A 23140-nucleotide genomic window follows, 5' to 3' on the forward strand; every position below is an offset into this window, starting at 1 on the left:
GCAATCCTCTATCTTGTTGTCAAGCTGATCGGCGTTTTGCCAACAAACACAAAGAAATTTTTATACGTGTGCAGAAAGTTTCCGTAGATGAGCAAAGAATATACGAGAAAGAAGATAACTACAAGAGAATGCAATGCAAAGAGAATGCAAATCTGTCATCTTAATACCGTCAAACCTGGCCGACTGTTTACAGCTGTTCGCGTGAGACCGCCTTATTAAATCCGCCTTGGCTTCACATGTACACGCAATTATCAGTCATGGCAGACAAATCAAAATCATTTTATTTTCTCGATGATTGGCGTATATCCATTACCGTTTAAGCCTAGTATTGACTACGACTTTTCACACGAACACGTACAAGTGGTACTGAGTTCTATGAGCAAAATAGTAGAAACATCAGGATAAATTTCGCACAATTTTGATTGCAAATGTAATTAAATGCTCACGAAATGAGCCGAATCAACTTTGCTTCAATACTGTTATATTTGTTCTGTGCTCTTGTTTGACTTTTGTGGTCTGACAAAGAAAAGGGTCATTCGGATTTCGCAAATATTTAATAAGCATCTTCGCTGTGAATGAAGTCAGTATTAGGCTTTACACAGAAATGTATAGTCAATACTTGACAGATATTGAAAAAATACGTTCTGTCCAAATCAAGGTTTATAACAAGAGAAGAAAACTATGGAATATTAAAAAAAAAAAACAAAGAAAAGAAATAATCGATGTACCGTTTTTGGTAAAAGTTCTGCACCGGTATTCACAAAACTTAAAACATCTTTATAGTAGATTTATTTGACAGTTCCAAAAGGAAATCTTTCAAATAAGCCCACATTAACACTACTATAAATTTTGTGAATATGGACACTAATCAACACGGAAATACAGTGAGTATTATCATGATGTGCCGCATCATCTGGCTATAAGGCTGTTGTTACTATTTTTTTGGGAAAAATTTCCGAAAAATCGTAATTTCCGTGGTTTGACCCGGTTACCACATATGATTTTTTTTTTTTTTGTTTGTTTGGCCAGAATGTTGCCATTTACATATAAAAAATATTATGGCACTAATAAATTTATTAGCTGCTTAAAGGTTGGTACAGGATTCACTGAATAAGGTTAAGCCAAGCGATCAGCCGATATACTTTTTTTTAAATATTTGGCAGTACTTGGCATTGAGGATGTCAACTTGTTCTCTTTTTACATTCATTCTTTGTTTACGTTTTCTCCTATATGATGACATTTTCAATCGTCAGATTTGACATCCTTAATGATGTTTATGGGGCCTATCCACTTTGTGTTTTGCATGTGACCTAACCTTCTATTAGTGAATCCTGAGGTTGGTACTATAATCGGTTTTCGTGATGAAACTCCATATAAAAAATTAGCGGAAAATATTGACTAAAAGTGTTCGTTTCGCTATAACTTGTTTTTTCATCTAGTGAAAATTTACATTTCACGACGCCCAAGAAGAGCACAATCACAGTTGCTGCGCAACAAGTCGTTTTCCTATGTAAAATAAATCGATCGCCTAACTTCTGATTGTAACTAAGTGTTTGTTAGTGTTAGTGATCTTTCTCACATGTACTTACTTGGGATGGAAAAAATTTTGTTTGTGGATGCATAAATAAAAAACTATTAGTATATAAATATAAAAATTGTAATAAACAGCTGAGTACAAGCTGAGTTTTTCTCGCAAACGAGTTTTGGTTGAGTGTGTGCATGATAGTTAAGAACCATAGCACACACAATCATCAAAAAATGGTGCAAATTAGTAATATACCCAAAATCAGAGCACTCAATATTTTGTTGCTGGATAATTGCCGCTACCTGTTAACGAATATATTATGTGATCTATATTCCTTGCTTTAAGCAGTTAAAGGCGACTTCGACAAACGAATTCGATTAATCGATTAGTCGTAAGTCGACTTTTAGATTCCTAAATGTCTATGCTGTAAACATACATTTTTGTCAAAAGCGGGCCTTTTCAAAAATACTAAATAAATAAACAATGGTAATTCACCCATAACATAAATTAAAAATAAATTACATTGAAATATATTTTATTTCGCATTGCATAAAATGAAATAAATAAAAAAAAATAAAAATATATTTTATCGTGTTTTTTGCTTTTAGCGTCGAAGTTTAGCACCTAGCCAAAAACAGTCTTCTAAAAGCAATTTAAATTTCATCACACCATTTATAAATAAGCGCAAGCGAACATGTGAACAGCAAAAAGTACAAATCCAGCGATTCCCCCTATCACAGAGGCAAACGCAGTTAATATCACTTCCACCCACACAATATGAACAGTTAATCGCCAAAGTTCTTTCACAGCCATTCAAGGTACCCATAGCGGACTATGTGCCAGAATATAACAGCAATCGTAGTTTGGGCTTAAGAAGAACATCTGTAAGAAAAGCTTTACATGATCCTTATGCTTGCAATGCATTGGTCCTATATACACCTCCTAACTACACAGAGCATGAACGTGCAACCATGGATCCTACCAAGATTTTGGTTCATGTTGTAGTCGATCCAATATTGAGTAACATTTTGCGACCTCATCAGCGAGAGGGGGTAACTTTTATGTACGAATGTGTTGAAGGCAAAAAAGGGCCATTTAATGGATGCATTATGGCCGACGAAATGGGTTTAGGCAAGACATTGCAATGCGTTACCTTGACTTGGACATTGTTGCGTCAAAGTCCAGAATGTAAACCAGCCATATCGAAAGTAATCATTGTTTGCCCCTCCTCACTGGTTAAAAACTGGGAGAAAGAATTTCATAAGTGGCTGCACGGCCGGCTACATTGCCTGCCTATGGAGGGCGGTTCCAAAGAAGACAATATACGAGCGTTAGAGCAGTTTGCCTACAACACCAGCCAACGATGTGGCACACCGGTCTTGGTGATAAGTTATGAATCATTTCGTATATATGCTGATATATTGTGTCGAAATGAAATTGGTATGGTTATATGCGATGAAGGCCACCGTCTTAAAAACAGTGACAACTTGACTTATCAAGCCCTAATGGGTCTCAAGACAAAGCGGCGTGTTCTGCTCTCTGGTACGCCCATACAAAATGATCTCACAGAGTATTTTAGTTTGGTAAATTTTGTTAATCCTGAAATGTTGGGAACAGCCTCGATATTTAAGCGCAATTTTGAAAATGCGATTTTGCGGGGACAAAACGCCGATTCAAGTGATAAGGAACGACAAAGGGCTGTAGAAAAAACTCAAGAATTGATTGGCATAGTGAACCAATGTATAATTAGACGCACTAATCAAATACTGACAAAGTATTTGCCAATCAAATTCGAGATGGTGATATGCGCCAAAATGACTCCCCTCCAAGTAGCTTTGTATTGCAATTTTCTTAAGTCTGATAAGGTGAAGCAAAACTTGCAAGGTAGGTAGTTTTTCTGAAAAAAAAGAGTTCAGTGATGTTACAATTTGACTACTCTTCTCTCTTGGCAGACTGCAATGAACGAACTCCCTCCCTGACTGCATTGGCAGATATAACCAACTTGAAAAAATTATGTAGTCATCCCGATTTGATATACGATAAAGTTCTGGCTCGTGAAAATGGCTTCGAAAATGCTCATACCATATTTCCCGCCAATCATAGCACAAAGTAAGCAACAGAAGTTGGAACTTATAACATAAAGTACTTAAAATCCATTGTATTTCAGGGAATTAAATCCAGAACTAAGCGGTAAACTTATGTTGTTGGATATTATGCTTGCTACAATTCGAACTAACAGTGATGACAAAGTTGTACTAATTTCAAACTATACACAGACTTTGGATTTGTTTGAACAATTGGCTAGAAAGAGGTAATTTACTAAATATCCCCCAATAAATTAAATAAATTAATTTTTGAAAAAAATTGTTTCAGGAAATACCCATTTGTTCGTTTAGATGGCACCATGACCATTAAAAAACGGAGTAAAGTTGTTGACCGTTTTAATGATCCCAGCACCGATTGTTTTCTGTTTATGCTCAGCTCTAAGGCTGGTGGTTGCGGTTTAAATTTAATTGGCGCGAATCGTTTGTTTATGTTTGATCCTGATTGGAATCCAGCAAACGATGAGCAAGCAATGGCTCGCATTTGGAGAGATGGGCAAAAGAAACCTTGCTTCATATACAGATTAGTGGCGGTATGTACAAGAGACTGTACAAGTTGTTTTCTAAATTCAAATTTACTTATTTGGAGGTTGATATATACATGGAGTTTATGGCTCTTGAAAGGTTGTGAAAAATTTCTTTTAATTTGAGTACCATGTTGAACATGGGGTTGAGGCCCCGAGGAAATATAGGGAACCCCAGAATAAAACTATTTATTAAGTCATTATTTTTCAATCAAGACATATTAATGAAATATAATGTTATGTGTGCTTTTTGTTACCTACTTGTTTTAGACTGGTTCAATCGAAGAAAAAATTCTGCAGCGACAAACACACAAAAAGTCTTTATCGAGCACCATTATCGATAATAACGAATGCGACGAAAAACATTTTACGAGAGACGATTTGAAGGATCTTTTTAGTTATGATCCCAATATAATATCTGATACTCACAACAAGTAATACATTCATAGGTTTTCATTAACAATATTCTTTTAAAACTACATTTTCTTTTTTAGGCTAAAATGTAAACGTTGTGTCAATAATATCCAAACTGAGCCACCTGCTGAAAATACAGATTGCACTTCACATCTATCACAGTGGTATCATTGTTCCAATAATCGAGGACTACCAGATAGTCATTTAGCCGAAGCTTGGCGTACCGGCAAATGTATATCTTTTGTCTTTCATCATCGTTCGCAGGGCGAAGTGAAAAAAAGCGAAGACGAATCGTCGGAGTCATGTAAGAGAAAAGACGAATCATTGGATCCGGAAAAAAGCAAAACATATAAATCTTCGAAACGTATTACATCTGACGATGAAGATAGCTACTCTGAACGTGATGATAGCAAAGATAGTGATTTTGAATAAAGGAAATTGTCTATACAAAACGCATGCAGGTACATATCTTTTTTTTTGTGATCACCGCATTTATTTTCTCGCGAATAAAAGAATAATTGATTTAAACGTTACGCTGCCATTGGCAATATAGGTATTTTTTAAGTTGTGTACATATTTACCCATGAACATTCCGTTAAAGAACAGGGGCAAACTTCTCACAGATCAATGAGGGCTGTCGGATTCAAGATTAAGCTCAATGATAAGGGGCCTCCTTTTTATAGCCGAGACCGAACGGTGTGCCGTAGTGCGACATCTCTTTGGGGAGTTTTTACATGGCGAAGTACTTTACAAATGTCGCCAAATTAGGAATTAGGAGGAGATAACCAACGATGAAAAAAATTTTCTGATGTTCACGCCAGGATTCTATGGACATGCTAATCTCTGCGCTAAGGTGGCCCAAACTAATTTGTGAAAAATGTACCATAGCAACACTAAAAGTAAAAGGATGACATAGCTATCCAGAACTTTGTTGCAAAAATACCCGTTATTTTCATAAAGAAGTCTATACAAATAGGAAAAACAATCAAATATGAGAGAGCTCGCAATCTTAGTTGACTTCCAAACTGTGTCTATGCATAGTTTGTATACAGTACTACCGAGGTGTTTAGATTTCGTACACTTGCAAAGTAACAAAACAAACAATCCCATGGCACCCAACCCGGCTCGGTATACCAGTGTGCCCCACACAGGCTGGAACTTTGAGGTCCGATCTGTGTGATGTTCTTTGCTGTCACGAGAAACTTAGCTTTGAGATATCCACAGGTTGCGGATAGTGGAATGCTCCATACGGAGTAGCTGCAACGGCGGTCGCGGAAAATCAGGTAGCACCGGCTCTTGCACAAATACTAAGTGCCTATGATGCTCCTCGATATGACAAGGAGAGTTGTTGGCGCCTTTAAATAACCAATGACCACTCTGTTCTAGCGGTGATTGGTCCTTTGGACCGGAACGAGCTTGCTCACCTACAAGTTACAACAACAACAACAACCCAACCGGTTGTACGTACCGGATGGACCCGATGGAGTCCTTCATCGGCAAGTGCTTCAACCTCAGTGTACGCTTTTGGTCCGTGCTAGGATTGAAGAAAACCCCGGACCCTGGTTCCGTTCGGTTTGCCAGATCCGCCTCCACTATTGGTGGGTGTCGGCGAGGTGTCATCGGTCCATGGAGTGGGTGCATTTCCGATCCTGCTTTGGCCAGAACCGCCTCCATCATTGGTCGGTGAGGTGTAACCCGTGCATGGAGTGGATGCATTTCTGATATTGCTCTGGCCTTACGTCACTATGGGAGTATAGTCGCACCGACTATGTTGCAAGGTGTTGTGCAGTAGTGGGCAGCAGTGAGTCACAAGAGTTTTTGTTGTTGCTTTTGTTGCAGTGTGTTATACACTGAGGCGGCAGGCCGTGATGATGAAGGACTTCATCGGGCCAATCCGGTACGTAAAACCCGGCTGCCATGGGATTGAATTCTCGTTGTTGCCTTCGTCGTTGCACTATATGACTCCTTCAAATTCTCCCGTGCGGCAATATACGCAAGAGCAGTGCCGGGAAGTGTATCTCTCTTGCAATTCAATTGCAATAGTCTCTGAGGCAAGATCATTTCGTCGATCTCGTTGAGTAGTTTGGTTGTAGCTGGTCACAAGCGTCGTAGTCGTCGCAATCGAGGTCCTCGTCCCGTGAGGCAAATATACGCAACAGCAGCACCCAAGCACTAATATTGTCGGCCCAGTGCCGGGAAGTGTATCTTTCTTGCAATTTAATTGCACTAGATCGACGAAATAGTAGATTTTATGAGTCGGAAGGTAATATTGGATGCAGCGATTCAGGAGACAACACCTGTAGCCTGCACAGTTGTCACGGACACAATTTTCTAGGTAAGGATCGCTTTAAGAATGGGGTATTGGCGTGACACCATTCCGTGCAGTATAGGCCCATCTCGCCTGAGCCTGGCGATATTGACCCCTATATCCAAGGTATGGGGATAACAGTCAAGTCCGGTAATGCCAAGAGAGAGCTATACAACGTGTACACGCCGGTTGGTAGCTGTGATCGAGTTAATGGCAAAGTTTACATGCCCGACATTAGTGGCCTACAGTATGGCCATTATCGCCTGGTTCTAGGGGGCTCTATTGCGCATCACGTTCCATGGTATTTCCCCTAGGTAACGACCAGCGGGGCATAGCTACGGCAGAGCAGATTGAAGGCTCTATGTTCTGAGTGAGGTTCCCCACATTAGGATTACGAGGAGGTGAGCTCTTGATGCCCTAGAAGCATCAATGTAGAGATAGGTTTATATGAGAGCTAAATCATGTTATGGATCGATTCAGGTCATACTTGGCTTGGATATTGGAGGTAATAGTGCAATTGCCGTGCAAAATTTTGCGTGGATGCTGGCGATAATGAGAGAGGTCAGTATTAAAAATTGTATGATAATTGCGCCCGGAAAGAGCTAAAAAAAATCCACTTAAAGGAGGTTAATTCAATGCCCACCACTAAGAGTAAGTGCGGCATAGATCATATAGGCTTCAACTTTTGTGACAAAATAAAGTAACACTTATAGTGTTGCCACTCAAGAAAATTATTTCCTAAAAAATTGAACAAAAATCGTACTAAAACCTATCAAATGTTCCGCAAGCCAAAAATGGGGTGTACGTTTTTATACCCACCACCGAGAGTTGGCCATTCCATGGCAACACATTAAATTATACATTTTCAACGCTACAAAGTACTAGATCGTCGTTATTCGTATAAGTTCTAGACATTTCCGTAGATTTGTTTGTTGAAATTTTGATATAACACCCTTTATACCGATCTCCCGATAAGAAATCTTGAGTTCATAAAGTCGTATTTTTGCCCCGATTTCTATGAACAACCGTGCCGAGTTTGGACAAAGCGACTTACCGATTTAAGTGTTTGAGACCAGAAATGCGTTTTTACTTCCCATTTTTGCTGTAATGATGCATGTACTCCTCAGCATTTGCGTATAGACCAGATTTGGCCATCGTTATATGCAGCTGCCACATGTTTTCCGATTAAAGGCGTTGAACGCACAAAAGCCGCATTCCTTATCTAGAATTTATGAAGTTTGTAAGAGATCTCTTGAAACTCGTACCAGCAGTTACGGTCAATATCAGAACTTACGCCCTTTTTCTTGAAATTTGAAGCAATGAGACCCTTTGCAACTTCTTGGTCTCTCGCTTGGCTAAATTCTGCACTCTTAAAGAGAAAACAGAAACGACAGGAAGTGAATTAAGTTTGAGTCATTTTCAGTAATTAACTTAGTATTTATTTGCTGGGAAAACCTACCAAAAATTGATTTCAGCCTACCAACCTACAAAGAGAATAAAAACCTACCAATTTTGGTAGGAACCTACCAAAAACGGCAACACTGAACACTTCTCTAATAAATTTTATAAAAAATTAAACACAAACAAAAAATTAAAAATTAATTAAACACTAAACAAACTTTAACATTTATTACAAAGTTACTCCCCCTTTGTTATTTATGACTTCTCTCAATCTTTTCGGCATACTTAAAGTAAGGTTATTCAAACTATTTGTTGGAATTGCCCTCCATTCACTTTGCATTTTTTCCCAAAATGTTTGAAGATTTGATCTGGATTCTATCGGGATTTTATCATCTAGGATAGCCCAAATATGCTCTATGGGGTTTAGATCAGGGCTTTGAGGAGGCCATTCTAATTTGTCAACGTTATTTTCTTCAAAATATTTTTTAGCGACCTTACTTGTGTGAACGAAAGAGTTTAAAAATTTCAAATGTTTATGGAAATAATTGAGAGCCTCCAACAAATAACGGGACAATAAACAACAGTAAATAATACACGGAGATAGAAGAAGCCTTAAAATGGATCTAAATGATCTAAAGCGAGAGGTTCAGCGCTACAAGAAAGAACCTCTAGATCGAGCGGGTCTAGACAACATTCATGCAGACACGGCAGTAGATGTGGTGAATGTGGTTCTTGGAGAACGACCGCCTGCCATTGCACATGAAGAAAGTGACCACGCCCTGCAAAACAGTGTAGTTCTGGCTCAATTACGACCCGGCAAATGCAGGAGACTCAACTCCTACAGAGCAAGAATTGATGCCTCCGCACTGGATAGCTGGGAGCCCCCACAGGCTGGAACATTGATCTATAATTTGTGTGATGTTCATTGCTGTCACGAAAAGCTTAGCTGCGAGCTACCGGGCGCGCCTACAGGTTGCCGATAGTGAAATGATCCATACGCAGTAGCTGCAACGGCAGTCGCGGACAATCAGCGGTATCGAGCGTAGAGTCTCAGTGAGAAGCAGAGATCTGCAGCGGTCGAAAGCAACTCATGCCACAACGCCTTATTTTTGGAATTACTCAAACTGAATATTTCTGTTTTGAAACATCGCCGCTTCAATAAAAACACAAACACATGACGTTTAAGGTGGTGGGGTTTTTTTATGTTACCGCATGTTGCTTGTGAGTGGCGTTGATTTTGCTTTTTTGCCTTTTTGGATGTCGAGTACATGATTCTTAGTGCGAGTTAAAAAAATGATGAAACAACCAAACCAACGCTAAATTGTCATAAAATCTTATGTTGCATGTACTCGTAGAGGGTAAGCCGAAAGTTGTCATAAAAATCTTAGTTTTCATGAACTCATAAACGGATAAACCGATTTTCTTAAATATTTTGCAGATATAGAATGATACCACGGTAAAAAAATGGTAATAAATTTTTTGTAATTATGCCCTTTTAAATTGCCACTGGGTAAAGCGATTCAAGCGAGCTTTTCGGATGGATCGATTTTCTAACCCAAAAAAAATTATTCAAAATTAATATGTGGTCATGTATTTGAAAGGCCGGCCAACTCACATATTATCCTAACCTAAATAAAAGTATTTATAACCGTTTTTTAACCGATTTCCCTAAAATTTAGCAAAATTAGTTGTATTATGCTCTTTGACATTCGTAACGAGTATGGTCAAAACATCTTTCGAAGTAGTGTTACCGTTGTGCGACTAATGTCGGAATTTCCATTTTTTAGAGTCAAAGACATTTAGTTTAACCTTTTAAAACTGACAACTTTTCTGTGATACTTTCTGCAAAAGTGCGACTTAGAAATTCTTACAAGACCCTGTCTACTATGTTTTGAGAAAAAGTTTTTTTTTACAATTCTCAACGGTAACCCTGTTTTAAACTATCAACAAAACAACCAAGATAACAATTTTCCATCCCTGACCGTTTCTAAAGCAACACTGCAGCTTCATCACCATTGCGAAACAATTAAAGGTGATCTCATTTGTACAACAACCACAAATCATATGTTGCAATCCGCTATCTTGCCATCAAGCTGATCGTCGTTTTGCCAACACACGCAAACAAATTTATGTGCGTGTGTGTATACGTGTGCGTGCATGAGCGAAAGAAGATAACAACAAAGAGAATGCAAACAAAAATCTGTCATTTTAATACCGTCAAACCTGGCCTGCTGTTAAAAGCTGTTCGCGTGAGACCACTTTTTTAAATCCGCCTTGCATCATCACTATGATTTGATTGAATGTTTATACTTTTTTGTGCCATTTCAGGTGTTAGTTGTCTCTTTTTTACTTTCGTTCTTTTATACATAACAACGCCTTCTCTATTCTTAAATCTTTAACACCAAGTTTCTAGGTGTCTCCCATCACTTGATCTTTCCATCGGGCTTTTGGTCTTCCCGGTTTGCGTGTACCACCGTGTTTGCCTTCAAAAGACTTCTTTGCTAGAGCTTCTTCATCCATTCTGACAACATGACCTAGCCAACGCAGCCGTTGTATTTTGATGCGTGTAACTATGCTATCGTCGTCATACAGCTCGTGGTTCCTACGTCGCCTATATTCTCCATTAACTCAAACTGGTCCATATATTTTACGAGGAATCTTTCTCTGAAATACTCCAAGCACTGCCTCATCTGCATTCACAAGTACCCATGCCTCAGAACCATATAACAACACGGGTAGTATCAGTGTCTTGTACGAGGGCGGTTCGGAAACTTCTTAGCCTAGCACAAAAAGCGCAGTATAAACAGAAAAAAGTTGAGTGTTTTGGAAACTTCCATCTCTGCTATGAACACATGTTAAATTTTGTTTCGATCTGGCAACTCCTTCATATAGAAACATGTGTTCACAAAAGATGCATCTGCGATTTTTTACAATGGAAAAATTTGAAATGCGTGGTATCATTAAATATTTACATAAAAAAGGTTTATCTGGACAAGAAATTCATAATGATATGGTGAATGTGTTTGATGAAAGTGCTCCTTCAAATGCAACAGTAAAAAATTAGGTTGCTGAATTTAAACGTGGTCGTACAAGCATTAAAGATGAACCACGTAGTGGACGTCCAAAAACAGCAACAACAACAGAAATTGTAGCCAAAGTGCATGCTATGGTATTTAATGATCGACGAATAAAAGTGTGTGAAATAGCTAATCTCAAATGATCGAGCCCATTTAATTTTGCAGGAAGAACTACAGATGAAAAAGCTTTCTGCAAGATTGGTGCCGCATTTGTTAATAGTCGACCAGAATCGCATAAGAATGAACATTTCTCAAGCTTGTTTGGATCGTTTTAAGCGAAATAAAATGGATTTTAAGCGTCGTTTCATAACTGTTGATGAGACATGGATCTACCAGTAAACCACTTTCCGAACCGACCTCGTTAGTGTAAACTTCGTCTCATGACATAATTACCAGGTAGTGTACCGTAAACAGATGAGTACAATTTTTTCTCGCGAACTGCACTATCTGTCAACGAGTTTTGGTTGTGTGTGTGTGTATTATAGTTGAGAACTATACACACAAACAACGAAAAAAGCGCGAACTGGTAACATACTCAAAATCAAAGTTGCACTTATCTCTGATTTTGACAGATAGTGCCACTACCTATAAATGAACATATCTTGCTTCGTCTGTCGAGAGGCAGAATAGAAATCAGGGATGGTATTGTCTAATCTCAATCGATAGCTGTTTAAACTGCTACACCATCCAGACCTCTATTCCAAGATTGCGAACAAATCTTTGAGGTTCCCATCTTTTTCGCAGCGTTGTGCTCCATGGTTTGCAAACACCATGTGTCCAATTCTTAGTAATTCGTTATCTTACATGAATTATTAGATTAATTACATTTTTTGTAGGACTCCCTTAGATCTCAAAGCAGTTCATAATGCATAAAGTCTAAGCATGACAACGGGTTTTCTTAACTTTAACACCTATCAGTTAACGGAAATTCATTACACAAACATATTTCATAACAGTTTTTTTATTAATTGCAGTTTAAGTATGTTATAATTGCTTTTAGTTGGTTGATTTAATGCTAGTTTATTAAAACTCCTCGATTAACAATATCCCTATATATATGCATGTAAATGTAATCGTATCTATATACATTTGTTTAAAGCTGTTGATTCAAATACAACTGTCGTAATTTTATTTTTGTATTTCCCACAGCCTCTCTCAAACATAATTCGAAATTTGGTTTTTACAACGGAAATTTTTTGTCTAAATTATAACAATATTCTCCTTTTGGCAGTTGAAACAAATCAAGCATAGTGAGTGCATTACTGAGTTATAGATTAATATATATATATAGTTTGTAGATAATAGAATACATGGTATTTTTGTATTTCATAGGAAGAGAAAGTTGTAAGAGGATAAAACCTATGTTGTAAGAATAAAATTGTATCTAAATTTTATTTAGTTTTTGGTTTAATCTTTAATAAATTCTACGAATAATATTTAAAAGTTACATTATAAAAACAAGCAACAAACTTTACAAAGACACAGGTTTAAAATGCAATACTTCTGAATGAAATTAAAAAAAAATATATATGATGGTGGATGGATGAGCATGTAATAAAAAAAAAGTAATTTAAAATAGGGTAGTTAGAAGCCCGGGACATTTATACATCTTGAATTTCATTCCAAACGTTACTCTTTTCTGGGGGTTTTTCCAAAGGTGGCACAATATTTTGACATTCGTTGAGAAACGTTTTAAGGCCTTGGTAGTAACTGAAATAAAAAAAATAAAACTTAATTCTTAAAAATTAAAATTATTACAATTACAGAGTGCAACAGTTAATTTTGGTGTGGAAAATTCCGAGATAAGGCAAATGGTATTAAGTCAGTAGAGCAAAATCCCTTAAGTGTTTGGGGTTATAAGGTCAATCAGTACAAGAATTACCTTCGTTTACATTAAATTGTAGTCCTTTCCCGATCTCTCGATTTAAGACATAAGACATAAGAGACAGCCCAATTCTGAAAACCCTCTGGGTGTTTATTTCCAGAGAATTAGCTTCTCCCTCGAATAAAATTCTCCTATTCTGATTGAATGGCAAGAAAATTGGGAGAGGGAATTCTGAATTTTCGAAAACAGCTGTTTTGCTTCAGCTGTTTCAAGGAACTATTTTTCTTTAATTGACTATTCCCTTGCTGGTGATCCCGCCGCTATTACTAGTGCAAATGCAAATTTTGCCCATGAAACTTCTCACATTTCAACGAATGCAGTCCGATTCAAGTTTAAGCTCAATGATAAGGGGCCTGCTTTTTACAGCCGAGTCCGAACGGCGTGCCGCAGTGCGACACTTCTTTGGAGAGAAGTTTTACATGGCAAAATTTTTTTCTGATGGTCTCGCCATGATTCGAACCCAGGCGTTCAGTGTCATAGGCGGACATGCTAACCTCTGCGCTACGCTATTACTAGTAGCAACTAATTTAACTTTGCTGCACTAAAATCAAACCATGCTTTTATGCTGGTGCCATATCTATTACCTCATGATATACCTTAATATAGGCATTTTCGCGATTACGAGTCTGTTAACATTGAAAGATTATTTACCGACTTGTCTTATGAGGACTTTGGGTCAATTTACGAAACTAACGACACCGATTCGCAACTGCAACTTTCCAATAATATTATACATAGGTTGTTTCTTGAACATGTTCTAAAAGAACAAATTTGATTATATATGATAGATCGGTGTAATCGGTGATTACAAACCGAGATTCAGCTTACAAGGCCTATATATAAACCGACTAGCTGGAAAGGATCCGCGCCGCTGTGCCTTCTTTCATTCTCATATTTTTTCTGAGCCCTATACTGGGACGGTCAGGAAAAAGTCCTGTTTGGGGGTACTGGTACGGCCTTTCAGATATTTCGCCCCAATGTGGATATCATATTGGTGCTCTACTCCCAAATTTCTTTCCATTGAGCCTTATATTGCTATGGTCGGAAAAAATGTCTGGAAATACTTGGCTTTAAAACAGATATCAGATTTGAGCCCCCTTTATGCCATAATCCACCAATATGTCTAGTTTAAGCGGTATGTGGGGTGGGGCGGCCATCCACTAACTTAGCCCTGAAAAAATATCAGCATCGTGCTCTTATGTAAAATTCCTTTTATTTGAGGCGCAATTGCAATTGGTTTAGGGGGAGTTTTTGGGTTGAGATTACCCCCAAACACTTGGCCTCAAAATTCGATACTAAATTTGTATTCTACCATCAAATACCTTATTGCCATAGTAGGCACACATGGCCGGTTTGAAGGGAGTTGAGGGGACGGGTAGCATAGGGGGAGGGGGACACATCCTTTCATTTGAGTACAATATATTCTCGGTTGTCCTACATGACAGTTTGGTGTTGCTTTTATTGGGATGAGAGGGTCACTCCCCCCCACGCTAAGACCCAAAAGACAATTTATTTTAGTCCTTTATGGTTGTTATATACATTTCCTGCTGAAAGGCAGGACGGCTGGACGTGACCCAGATTCTTGAATACTTATATCAACATTAGATTAGAACTTGACTGTCGTAGACCCCTCTTTTAAATCACATATTATCCCGCTCGAACTACACGTCGCATTGAAGGGTATTTAGTGGGTCGGCCGATCCCAGACTCTATCCCAAATATGTATACCAGATTCGTAGTCAACTCCCAAAGACCTTTCACATGCCTGTTTAAGGGTTTTTGGGGTTGAGGAGGTCCCGTAGACACCTTGGACTAAGTTCTTATTACAGATGTTTACTCAACTTCCAAACACCTTTCATTTGATATCCATATTGTCCGAATTGGTAAATATGGCCTGTTGAGGCATTTTGGGAGGTGGGGAGGCCCCTTAGACACCAAGGAATAAATTTTGTATGTCAGATTTGTACTCTACTTTTAAATTTTTATTTATTGCCAAAAGCGTCGAAAGAGCCCTGTTGGAGGGTGGGGGACCCCCCGAACACTTTGGGCGAAATTTGTTTGCCAAGTTCGTACTCTACTCTTAAATACCTTTCATTTGATACCCATATTGTCCCAATCGGTAAACATGGCCGTCCGGTGGGTTTTGGGATGGGGCGTCCCCCCAGGTTATTCAACCTAAAAATTGTATACCTACTTCGTGTTTTTAGGGTACCATAAGGTGGCATACAAAATTTCGCTTAAATCGGTGTACGCATCTCCGAAATCTGGCTTTTTTGAAAATTGAGGTACGGCGGAGGGTCCGCCCTCCCTCTTGGATATCAAAAAAATTGGTACCTTATTTTCACCGGGGGTAAAAACTCTGCCATCTGTGAAAATTTCATGAAAATCGGTCCAGCCATTTTTGAGTCTATACGGAACAGACAAACAAACTCACAAACAAACAAAACGCAACAATTTAATTTTTATATAATAGATAATTTTCACAACAAATATTTACGATCGTGGATTACAATTTGAAAAGCTCTTGGAGTAGTCGAAATAGCCCAAAATATCACAACCAGGTTATGAATGGAAGCATAATAGCGGGGCATGGCCCATGAATGTTTTCGCTTTTATTTCATTTCTATCGTTTTTGCTGACACATCCGAACGCCTGGGTTCAAATCCCGGCTCGAACATCAAGAAAAATGATCAGGGGTGGTTTTCCCCATCACCAATATCACTGTCATACATCTTCAGTTTGGTCTATAATTTAACCATGAATTGTCTTCAATTTTATTATCAAAATGCGTGCTCTGTTAAAAAAGTTCATCGAGAGCTTCTTCCATTGATCGACAAGCTTATTTTTGGCTCAATGGGTACTTAAATAAGCAGAAAAAGTCACAGTTTGGGGCGGTTTATGGGCTGGTGGCATCATTGGACGGTACTTCTTCAAAGATGATGCGAATCGTTACGTAATTGTGAAATGCAAGAGCTTGACTTGCATCACATGTGGTTTCAACAAAACGGTGCCACATGCCACACAGCAAGCGTAAAAATGGACTTATTGGGAGGCGAGTCCGGTGAACATTTTATTTTACGTTCAGGACCGGTCAATTGGCCGCCTAGATCGTGCGATTTAACGCCTTTAGACAGTTTTTTGTGGGACTATGTTAAAGCTCATGTCTATACATGACATAATTACCAGTTAGCGTACCGTAAACAGCTGAGTACAATTTTTTCTCGCGAAGTGCACCATCTGTCAACGAGTTTTGGTTGTATGTGCGCAATATAGTTAAGAACCATACACACAACGAAAAGTGGCGCGAACTAGTAATACACACAAAATCAGAGTTGCACTAATCACTGATTTTGACAGGTAGTGTACTCAAAAATTTGTTGTTGGGCAACTGACACTACCCGTAAATGAATATATTGCCCAAAAAGTAATTGCGAATTTTTCATATAGTCGGCGTTGACAAATTTTTTCACAGCTTGTGACTCTGTAATTGCATTCTTTCTTCTGTCAGTTATCTGATGTTACTTTTAGCTTGCTTAAGAACAAAAAAAATTTAAAAAAAAGTATATTTGATTAAAGTTCATTCTAAGTTTTATTAAAAATGCATTTACTTTCTTTTAAAAAATCCGCAATTACTTTTTGGGCAACCCAATATCTTGTGTCTATACATGACATAATTACCAGGTAGTGTACCGTAAACAGCTGAGTACAAATTTTTCTCCCGAAGTGCACCATCTGTCAACGAGTTTTGGTTGTGTGTATTATATTTAAGAACCATGACACACACAAACAACGAAAAATGGAGCGAACTAGTAACATATACAAAACCAGAGTTGCACTAATTACTGATATTGACAGATAGTGTACTCAATATTTTGTTATTGGACAACTGCCACTATCTGTACATGAATATATCTTGTGTCTATACATGACATAATTACCAGGTAGTGTGCCGAAAACAGCTGAGCACAATTTTTTCTAGCGAAGTGCACTATATTTCAACGAGTTTTGGTTGTGTGTGTATTATAGTTAAGAACTATAACATACACAAACAACGAAAAATGGCGCGAACTAGTAACATACACAAAATCAGAGTTGTACTAAATGAATATATCTTGTTTCTATACAGACAATCTCGATTCAATTGACGCATTTGAAGACAACATTGAAGCATTTATTCGTGAGATACCAGCCGAAATGTTGGAAGTAGTATGCCAAAATTGGATTAAGCGGATGGACCATTTGAGGCGCAGTCACGGTCAACATTTGCATTAAAAAATCTTCAACCATTAAATTATATGGACCGTACTATCGAGTCCAATAATGATTTCATGCATTTTTCTGAATTATGTTTTTTTTTTTTTATTTTAAACTTTCCTATAGCTCATAAAATGACTCGTTTGTTATTACATACTGTTATATGCGTTATATATTTAATCGTAGATATATTTAATCGTAATAAAGAAAAAGCGGAGTATGGTCTAAATAAGCCTATAACTATATATATATAGCTCCCATATAACCCAATCTCCCAATTTAACTGCTTGAGCCTCCAGAGGGCGCAATTATTACCATATTTGTCTGCACGGCTTCTCACTGAGACTCTACGCTCGATGTCGCTCATTGTTCGCGACTGCCGTTGCAGCCACTCTATATGGAGCATTCCACTACCCGCGACTTGTGGATGCGCCCGGTAGCTCGCAGCTTAGCATTTCGCGACAGCTATGAACACCACACAGATTGGACTCCAATGCACCAGCCTGCGTGGTGCTCACAGCTGTCTCGTGTCTCAACAACTACCACAAGAATGGTCCAAATCGGTCTATAAGGTGATATAGATATTAATCCCCCCATGCCATTTTTTCATAAGCCTATACAACAAAAAAATTTGTTTCTTTATATTTTATGACCATTTAGCAAAGAACGATGGATTTAATGATTTCAGCATAAAATCGCAACTGTTGTCAAAAGAAATAGGCTTATTGCCATAAATTTATTTTTTATACCACCACCATAGGATGGGGGTATATTAATCTAGTCATTCCGTTTGTTCACCGAGAAATATTCATCTAAGACCCCATAAAGTGTATATATTCTTGATTATCTCAACGTTCTGAGTCGATCTAGGCATGTCCGTCCGTCTGTCAAAATCACCATAGAAGTCGAACGCGTAAGCTAGCCGCTTGAAATGTTGAACAGATACTTAATATCGATGTAGGTCGTTGGGGATTGCGAATGAGCCATGTGGGTTCAGATTTAGATGTAGCTCCCATATAAACCGATCTCCCGATTTGACTTCTTGAGCCCCTGGAAGTCGCAATTTTGACCGATTTGGCTGACATTTTGCATGTAGTGTTCTGTCATGACTTTTAAAAACTGTCCAAAGTACGGCCCGAATTGTTCTACAACCTGATATAACTCCCATATAAACCGATCTCCCGATTTGACTTCGTTAGCCCCTAGAAGAAGCAATTTTTGTCCGATTTGGCTGAAATTTTGCATGTAGTGTACTGGTATGATTTCCAACAACTTTGCCAAGTACGGTCCAAATCGGTCTATAACCTGATATAGCTCCCATATAAACCGATCGCCCGATTTGACTTCTTGAGCACCTGGAAGCCGCAATTTTTGCCCGATTTGGCTGAAATTTTGAATGTAGTGCTCTATTATGACTTTCAACAACTGTGCCTAGTACGGTCCAAATCGTAAAAATTCGGCTCTTAAAAGCCGAATTTTTTGTCCGGTAAGGCTGAAATTTGGTATGCGGTGGTCTGTTACGACTTCCAATAACTGTGCCAAAAACGATCCAAATCAGTTTATAACCTGATATTGCTCCCATGTAAACCGGTCTCTTGATTATCCATGTTCGTTTCCGGAAGCTTTAATTTTTGCTGGTTTGACAGAAGCTTGGTATAAAAAGAATACAATTACGCCATTCAACTACATTTATTTTGTATACATTTTTAGCAGATTCCATGATGTTGGGTTCCCAAGATTTGGCTCGGCCGAATTTAACATGCTGTTACTTGTTTAATATAGAAACCACCAACTGCAAGAAGACATTAAAATCTCACTTCTAAGAATTTTGAGAAATTTTTTCTTTTAATTTTTGGGATATAACAAATTGCAGATTTTCGACAAGCCAAATTTCCCCCAAAACATGACGTGAAAAATTGTTGTAACTGGTTTCAGCCTCCTCGATACCTCTTTCTTAACTCGAGATGGAACTTTTCTAAGGCAGCTCTATTCTTGGGTAATTTTTGTCGTTTATTGGTTAATGCAATATTTTTAAAGGCCGAATCGCAATATGATTAAGCCCAAAAGATTGCTATAAAATTACATTAAAACACAAACTGAAACACTTTTGTAAATTAATGTACTTCTAATGAAATCATCAACTTTGCCACTTGCCTCTTTTATGCCTAACGGCGCTGAGGCGTTTATCAAAATGAATTGTAAGTTTTATAACGTACAAATAAAATAAAAAATCCTTGAAAAAATCATAACAATATTAATTTTTGGATTTTTTCCACCCTGGGCAATATTGTGCGGCGTATACAGCCTATTATGGGTCTGCTGCCAGAAGATCGACTGCGGGCATACGTTGTCTCATTTTTTTACACTGGGTCCCACGAAAAACAATGGATCGCTTTATTTACTTGCCTGACGACATGCGCGGCCCACCTTGAGGTAGTACGGCCAGAGACCTTGATTGGCCTGTTAAACGAGTGCGAGAATATGGTGAACAGTGGAATACTTAGACATCTGCCAGTAGCCTCAGAAGAGCCTGATCCATTGACGCCTAATCATTACATCCTGGTTTGTCCGAACTCTACACAGAAACAGGAACCTACAAAATTGAAGAATGGGTTGAGGAAGCGGTGGATGGTCGAATACCTTCCGGAGTTGACCAGGGGAACCCAATGGAATCTTTCTAGCCAAACCAATGACACTTGTTTTTAATTTGTGAATCGGTCTAAGTTGAGGAGAGGACGAGTATTGAGCCTTGAATGAGACGTAATGGTGTGACGAGATATGTTGGAGTACGTACTCTTTCAGGTACGCTGCGACGACCAGTTTGACTTTTTCACATATAAAGGCATTTCGGTCATCTTTTTCTTGTGTTCTTTGGTTGTTGTTGTTTTTGTTGTTATAGCCACTTTTTCATGCGATCCTCGTCAAGCTCTTGTGAGTAAGCAAGCTCGATCTGGTCCAAAAGACCTATTGTGAATTGGTATTTAGTCATGTTGAACTATTGTTTTTCAAACAACAAGTAATTAGCTAAAATAATTGTGTTCGATAAGTTTAAATTAATGTATTTTTTGGAGTTTTTAGTCTTTAACTACGACAAGACGAAAACATTGCCTTTTAAGAGAAATCAAATCCCATCACATATTATAGATTAACCGCACTCCTAACTAGGTTGCTAAAACGCTTGAGGCCCTAGAAATCAGATTATCAGCACGGATTCCGTAAAATGCACAGCACCTCGCTATAGAGATGACGAGGACTATCCAATCACTCCAAGTTGATTTTCTACAACAAGACTCTGAAGGAGTAGGAGATCAAACATCTTAGCTACTGACGAGAGAAGTGGAATCTATCTGTACGTTTCTCCGTTACTCCAATCCTGGCTTTAGTAGTGAGATCACTCGGCCATTTCCCAGACATCTAGACTACTATATTTCCCCTGAACATTCCATTAAGGAACATGCGATACTTCTCTCGTATCAATGAGCTAAGGGGCTTCTTTTTTTATGCCGAGTTAGAACGGCGTGCAACATAGCGACACCACTTAGTAGAGAAGATTTAACATAGCAGGATACCTCCCAATTTCCAGAAAAAGTTTGAAGATCATAGCTGGGTACTCGACTCGTGGTACATCCAATATTGTCGGCGTCTGTGTAAAAATTCCCTAGGGGCCTGTCGTCTTGAATGATTTGGCGCTGCGGATGACGTTTGTAAATTCGTTGTTTTTGTAGTAGTGTGTAACATACCTAGGCGGCAGCCCTTGCCGATGAAGAATTCCATCGGGCCAATCCGGTACGTAAAACCGGCTGCCATGTCCGCGGCAACTGTGATAGCTATTAAAATGGATACAAAATTGTCCACATTATTGTTTACCCTATGAGGGTATGTTTTTAAGTCCCAACCTAATTATTCCTACTTCTGATTACATGCACTGACTTTCTATATTACAATGACCACAAGATCATATCTATTCATGGGACTATACATCGATATTGATTGCAAACGAGTGGCCTTTGCAAAAAGGGAATAAAAAATAGTTTTCACGCTATTTCGCTTACCCATCAACTATCCATGTGTCGTTGTGTGAACCACCAACAAATTCCAAAATCCGTTTTCTTTCGCTTCCGCATGCCGTATATAAGGCACGCATCATACGAGGTGGTACTAAATTATCGCTTAACCCGCTGACAAAGAGAAATGGCACTGAGCATTTTGAAATTTTCGAAATAGAATCAAACTTGAAAGAAAGAATAAAAAACACACGACAATGGTCAACTACTAGAAGATATTTACAAGCATTATGAGATTTTACCTTATTCTTATACAATATATGAGGTACATATTTGACAGATGGATGAACCAATTCCACTGCCATTTCCGGTATGCTAGAAAATGTATTTTCTACAATGGCACACATTATTTTCTGGCCGTAGATCGTATCAGCTGCTACATCTATAGCAACTGCTCCTCCCAGTGAACGACCAAACACCACAATCTGAGTGTGATCCAAATCATGGCGTGTGTACAAATAATCTATAGCCGCTCTGGCATCTGTAACAAGTCCTTTTTCGCTTGGGGCACCCGTGGAAAGACCATATCCACGATATTCCACCATTAGAATGTTGCAGTTTAATGTGTAGAAAATACCCCATACATTTTGCATGCGGTGGCCCATATTTCCGGCGTTTCCATGAAAATACACAAATGTTGGTACACTTTTTGAACGTTCCTCTGGCTGTCTCACCCAGAAAGCATGAAGTGTTATTTTATCAGGCGTCCGAATACTAACCGTTTCATGAGGTAGATTGTGCATTGTGGGAATGGGTATGTAAATTCGTGAGTTTGCTGGCAAATCGGGATGATAAAGTAGAACGTCTTGCGCATAATAAAATATACCTGTAAAGGCCAAATAATAAGGATTAAATGTGTTGTACTTATGTTATGGCTTTGCACTAACTTACCCAAGAATACTAGACTGATCAAACCAATAGTTAAATAACCACCGTAGAAGTAGTAAAATATAAAACATAAAAGAAAGGAGGCTATTGTTATGGCCCAAACACTACGCGATTGTGGCAACTTGACCACCGCCATTTCTTTGATCAAGGCCATTTTTTAATATTTAAAACTAATCTTTTTCAATATTTATGACATTATTAGCACAATTTTCTTATTAACTGGTTCAATAATCTATTATTTTAAATTTTCTTTGGATTTTCCTCAGCAATTTTTGAATCCATTTAATTGTTATCAGAAGACCTTTTAGATATACACTTTAATTCTAAAATTTATTTAAGAAAATGATAATTCATAAATTGTCCTACATGTAGTAAGTATAAAAACCGTTTTTAATAACTGATTAATTAGCAATTACGGGGAGAATCTGTTAATTGTTATTTTTATTTACAGGAAGAAAACTGAGACAGCTGTTTAGAGTGACGTTCTAATTGGCTAAGATTAAATCAAAGGCGCTCCACGATAACGAAGGTGTTGCCACACTGTCAATTTGGCTCTTATTGTGCACAAAGCCAAGTTGTCGCAGGATGCACTTATAAGGTCAAGGTGGATTTTAAAAGGTGGTCTCACGCGAATAGTCGTTAACAGCTGTCCAGGTTTGACGGTATTAAGATGACAGATTTTTGTTCGCATTCTCTTT

General features: G+C 38.2%; 2 protein-coding genes across 2 annotated transcripts; one reads left to right on the forward strand and one right to left on the reverse strand.

Annotated features, from left to right (window-relative positions):
- Positions 1-1869: 1869 nt before the first annotated feature.
- LOC106086325 (DNA repair and recombination protein RAD54-like) lies at positions 1870-12572 on the forward strand. Its single transcript, XM_013250955.2, has 8 exons — positions 1870-2011; positions 2134-3409; positions 3478-3634; positions 3693-3836; positions 3899-4160; positions 4422-4585; positions 4646-5026; positions 12501-12572. Exons 1-7 carry the CDS (start codon positions 2009-2011, stop codon positions 4995-4997), a joined length of 2358 nt encoding a protein of 785 aa, XP_013106409.2. The 5' UTR covers positions 1870-2008; the 3' UTR covers positions 4998-5026; positions 12501-12572.
- Positions 12297-22918, reverse strand: LOC106086327 (protein ABHD13). The gene is made up of 4 exons (XM_013250957.2): positions 22446-22918; positions 21797-22380; positions 21543-21721; positions 12297-13061 (listed from the first exon to the last, which is right to left on the reverse strand). The coding sequence occupies exons 1-4, from the start codon at positions 22594-22596 to the stop codon at positions 12953-12955; spliced, it is 1023 nt and encodes a 340-aa protein (XP_013106411.1). The 5' UTR covers positions 22597-22918; the 3' UTR covers positions 12297-12952.
- Positions 22919-23140: the final 222 nt, after the last annotated feature.

This window comes from Stomoxys calcitrans, chromosome 3 (genome assembly GCF_963082655.1).
Source record: "Stomoxys calcitrans chromosome 3, idStoCalc2.1, whole genome shotgun sequence".
NCBI classification, from domain to species: Eukaryota; Metazoa; Arthropoda; class Insecta; order Diptera; family Muscidae; genus Stomoxys; species Stomoxys calcitrans.